General features: G+C 36.8%; 1 protein-coding gene across 1 annotated transcript; it reads left to right on the top strand.

Annotated features, from left to right (window-relative positions):
• The first annotated feature begins 305 nt into the window (after positions 1-305).
• LOC127087645 (uncharacterized) lies at positions 306-1367 on the top strand. The gene is made up of 2 exons (XM_051028567.1): positions 306-923; positions 1245-1367. Exons 1-2 carry the CDS (start codon positions 306-308, stop codon positions 1365-1367), a joined length of 741 nt encoding a protein of 246 aa, XP_050884524.1.
• Positions 1368-4601: the final 3234 nt, after the last annotated feature.

Below are 4601 nucleotides of genomic sequence, written 5' to 3'. Positions count from 1 at the left end.
GCACACTTCTTGGCCGTGAAAACTACTTATAAGGCAAGTCATCTTGCACGGTTGTTCATTTTAGAAATTGTAAGACTGCATGGTGTTCCAATTAGTATTGTGTCTGATAGAGATCCAAAGTTTACTTCAAGATTTTGGAGAGCATTTTAACAAGCTATGGGATTGAAGTTGTGTTTGAGTATGTCTAATCATCCTCAGACGGATGGTCAGACTGAGAGGACGATACAGAAACTGGAGGAAATTGGAAAGATCTCTTACCATTGATTGAATTGACATACAACAATAGTTACCATGCAAGTATCAGGATGGCCCCTTATGAAGCCTTGTATGGACGGAAATGTAGAACACATTTGTGTTGGACAGAAGTTGGTGAAGAAAGAATTTTAGGACCGGAGATTATTCAAGAAACTACAGAAAAGATAAGGATGGTTCGTGATAAGATAAAGAAAGCACAAGATATCCAAAAGAGATACGCAGATAATCGAGGAAGACTATTCAAATTTAATGAAGATGGTCATGTATTGTTAAAGGTGACCCAGAGATTGAGACTGAAGGGACTGTTTAAGTCATGGAAGTTAAGTCCGAGATACATAGGACCATACCAGATTATAGAGAGGATTGGTGAAGTAGCTTACAGATTAACCTTACCACCTTCTTTATCAGAGATGCATGATGTTTTTCATGTATCTCAACTTCGAAAGTTCATTCCAGATTCTCTCCAGCCTATTCTTCCATATTCAGTGGAAGTAGAAGCATACCTAACCTTCGAACCTCAACCAAGTCGTATTTTAGGACAGGAAACTAGGGTATTGAGAAATAACGATATCCCTCTTGTTAAGGTTCGGTGGGATGGATCACATTCGAGCGATGCTACCTGGGAACTAGAGTCTGAAATGCGAGAAGTTTACCCTCATCTCTTCCAGGTAATACTTAAATTCGGGGACGAATTTTATTTTCAGGGGGGGGGATGTAATACCCTGTATTCCCTTAAATACTCAAATTCCTATTAATTGAGATCAATTGAGTTCTTGTATGCTCTAAAAGTTATCAGTTGGGATAAATAGAGTAAATAGTGAATTCATATTGACTTAATTAATATTATTTGGGTCTGACATTTTATTAATTGGGACATTTTGGTAACACTAATAATGGGTCAATTTCTCTAGTAGAACAAATATTAAAAGTGTAGTATCACTTGGAATATTTGTTACTACTAATAATCTTTTCTAACCATATAATCCTAGTGGCAAATGGTGGCCACATGTTTATATCCAATACCCACCAACCTTGTACTACTCCATTTTCTCTATGTATCAGAAAAGCTAGTGGAGAAAAGAAGGAAGAAAGCTAGTGGAGAGAAGAAGTAAGCAAGCTAGTGGAGAGAATAATGAAGAAAGATAGTGGAGAGAAGAAGGAGGAGAAAAACTTGGAATCCATCATCATCACTTCATCACCATCTCATCTCATCATCTTCTTCAATCTCCTCTTCCATTCCTAATGTGGGTTCTAGGTAGCACTTTAGATTTAGAAGTTAGGATTTGATGAACCATGGAATTGATAGTATGATAAATGATATTATGATGAGTTTCTCCATGAATCATGTGAATCTCCATTGACGATGCTTCTATATGTGTTCTTGTATTTGTTAGATTCTTGTGATATAATGATGTGGTTGTTGCTTTGATTGTGTTCATGATTGTTGGGGAGATTAAGAATATACATGTGGTAAAGTGTTCTTGATGTGTTTTTATAATCATGATAAGAGATTGGTTGCTAGAAATGAAACAAATACTATGCAGGTTGAAAAACTATGTTGTTGTGACAATCAATTGTATTGTCTTTTTGAAAAACTATTTCGTTTGTGTAGGGACCATTCGATTGGTTCTTGAACTTTTTCCAGACCAATTGGTTGAACGGGCTTTCTGAGTTATGAAGAAGTGAAAAATGTTTGGGACCAATCGATTGGCCCTTAGTGACAATCAATTATATTGTCTTTTTGTATTGAAGAAAATGAAATTTTATAGGAACCAATCGATTGACATGGGACTCCAATCGATTGCATGAACTTACTGACTTTGAAAATTAGAATTTTGTTCAGTTGTCAATCGATTGACACTCAGACCCCAATCGATTGATCCTTTGCAATCTTTGAAAAACAGAAATGTGAGATAGACCAATCGATTGGGCCTCCCTAACCAATCGATTGGCTCATGCCTAAACCTCCAAATTTCATTTTTTTGATGTTCCTAAATGTATTGCATCAACTATCAATCACTTATCACGTTATACTTGTATTGAATCAATGTTAAATGTGAGAATTACATGTTGAATCAAGTGAGTTAACCTAGTGATCATTTTAGGCTATAAGTTAGACATAAACCTTAGATAACATTAGGAAACGACATTCATTCATACGACACCTATGTGAGGGTTGTGAATGGATGGTTGCTATAGTCGAGAGTGAGACGCTTTGTATGGAACATGTGTTGTTATTGTATATTATAGGTGAATGAGGTCAACTTGTGATACATGAATCCAGTTATGTTTTGAGGAATTAATCACATATTCAGAATGTTTCACCCTTGATATTGTACACCCTTAATTGAGATGCTTAGATGAGTAAGCAATGAGATGTGACTCCAATGGTTCGTGCCTTAATTAGGTTTGAGCCCCAACCATGGCGGACATGGGGGATAGGTGGACACCTAAGTGGGTTAGAGGCCCATACAGTGAAAGATTCCCTAAGTGGGTTAGAGTCCCATACGTGTGACAATCGCTTGGGTTGAGCTTGAGACTCATAGAGGACCCAATATCCATAGCGAAAGTCGAATGATACGAGCATGCATGAACTGAGCTTGCCCTAGACGTAGGTCCGCTCAGGGATTGATGTTTCGTTAATATGAATAGTGACTTATTTGAGTTGTGAGAACTCAGGAGCATGTCTTCATACATTGCGATACTTTTCCCCATCACTTAAGTCTTCCTTCCCTTGTTGACTTAAGTTGGATATTGATTAGAAAACCCTATAGAGCCGAGTGAACCTATAAGATAGGGAACCCACTGGGATTATCATCTCACCCCATTTTGTTGAGTATTTTTCAGGTAGTTCCGATCAGGAAAAGGATAACGACAAGATAGCATGATGCCCTTGCTTATCTAATGTTTTGGATGACTTTTCCGCTGTGTAGATATTTTTAGAGATCATTCTACAATTATCTAGTTCCTAGTTTTATTTTGGGCACCTTTGTGTATATTTAGTGCCAAGTAGTGTTTTAATTTGGGCATGTAATATGTACTCTATTTCCACTAGGCACTTATGTATTTCAGTACCAGTAATACACAATGTATAATATGTATTCTAGACATACATTATATGTGGGTGTTACATATGCCTTCTTCCAATATCCATAATCAAAATATCTGCGATTTTTGCAAAGAGAATCTCTAAGTTCCTTGAAGTTTGAGAAAATTTCTCATGAATGTAATGAATGCATGATGCAACAACCACAAACAAGATCACACAAGGCACACAAACGAAATCCAAAGGTTCGAAGTCACGAGCGAGGAGCCAAGGCTAAGAACCAACCCACAATTTATGTACTAAGGGTATAATCGTCGGTAGAACAAGGTTCTAAAAAGTTCCCATAGTCATTGTTCCATGTTTTGGATATTATCGATTTAAACGAATACTCGCGAACCAATAATATTCTTAAGAGAAACTCGTCCGAGTGTAGTATCGTGTAACAAATAATTCAAGTCTACACCAGAATAGACACTGCCCTACGTTCTAAAAGGCCAAGATGGGTTAAGGGTCCTAAGTTCCTTAGCTTCTCGGGCTCCCAGGTCGGAAAAAGTAATTCCAATTACGATTACTTGCATGTCATCAGTAATCCCAAAGGGGCCTCCACTGAGCGGGGGATCTCAAGTCAGCTTATTAAGGATTAAATCCGCGTAAGCCAAACAAGACTATACTACCCTCCTATCATAAGAGCACTCAAGTACGAGTATATGACTTATCTCACCATACAGAAATCACCAAGCACCAGACAGAACAAGCAATAACAAACAACAACAAACATAATATACATAGATAAACAAAGATAGGTTAAACCCACTTAGGACTACTCCCCAACAGAGTCGCCACTTTTCTTTAGCAGTAAAATATTTGAGATTAAGTTATTGATTACCTTAACTCATAAAGAAAGAGTCTCCACCACACTTTTATTATTTCCAAAGGAAAAGGGAAAAAGTACGAACAAAACCCAAATAAGTTTTAAAACAAAACTAATAAAAAGAGATAAGGGTCCACAGGTTGATTATGCAAAGGGAAGGTGTTAGCACCCTAAACATCCATGGTACTCCATGGAAACCTCTTTGAAAGTATGTACGTTTTCGTTTGAAAAAGGTGTTGTTTGCAAAATATTGGAGAGATTAGAAGAGAAATGTTTTTCAATTTTTTTTTGTATGTTTGCCAAGACTTTTGGAGTTTCATGCCTACATACCAACAAAGTGCGATATAGGATCAAAACCTCGTAGTTCATGGTAAAAATAACAAAAGATGTTTTTTTTGATGAATTTTTAATGAAAATACATTTTGTCAT

The sequence above is a fragment of the Lathyrus oleraceus genome, chromosome 1, assembly GCF_024323335.1.
Source record: "Lathyrus oleraceus cultivar Zhongwan6 chromosome 1, CAAS_Psat_ZW6_1.0, whole genome shotgun sequence".
NCBI classification, from domain to species: Eukaryota; Viridiplantae; Streptophyta; class Magnoliopsida; order Fabales; family Fabaceae; genus Lathyrus; species Lathyrus oleraceus.
This window is presented reverse-complemented; position numbering and strand designations above follow the sequence as displayed.

Bases quoted from the DNA above. Each gene is read 5' to 3' on its own strand.
- LOC127087645 (XM_051028567.1), top strand. From the start codon at position 306: ATGGCCCCTTATGAAGCCTTGTATGGACGGAAATGTAGAACACATTTG. The intron at 924-1,244 runs GTAATACTTAAA...ATATAATCCTAG, and splicing joins TTTACCCTCATCTCTTCCAG to TGGCAAATGGTGGCCACATG.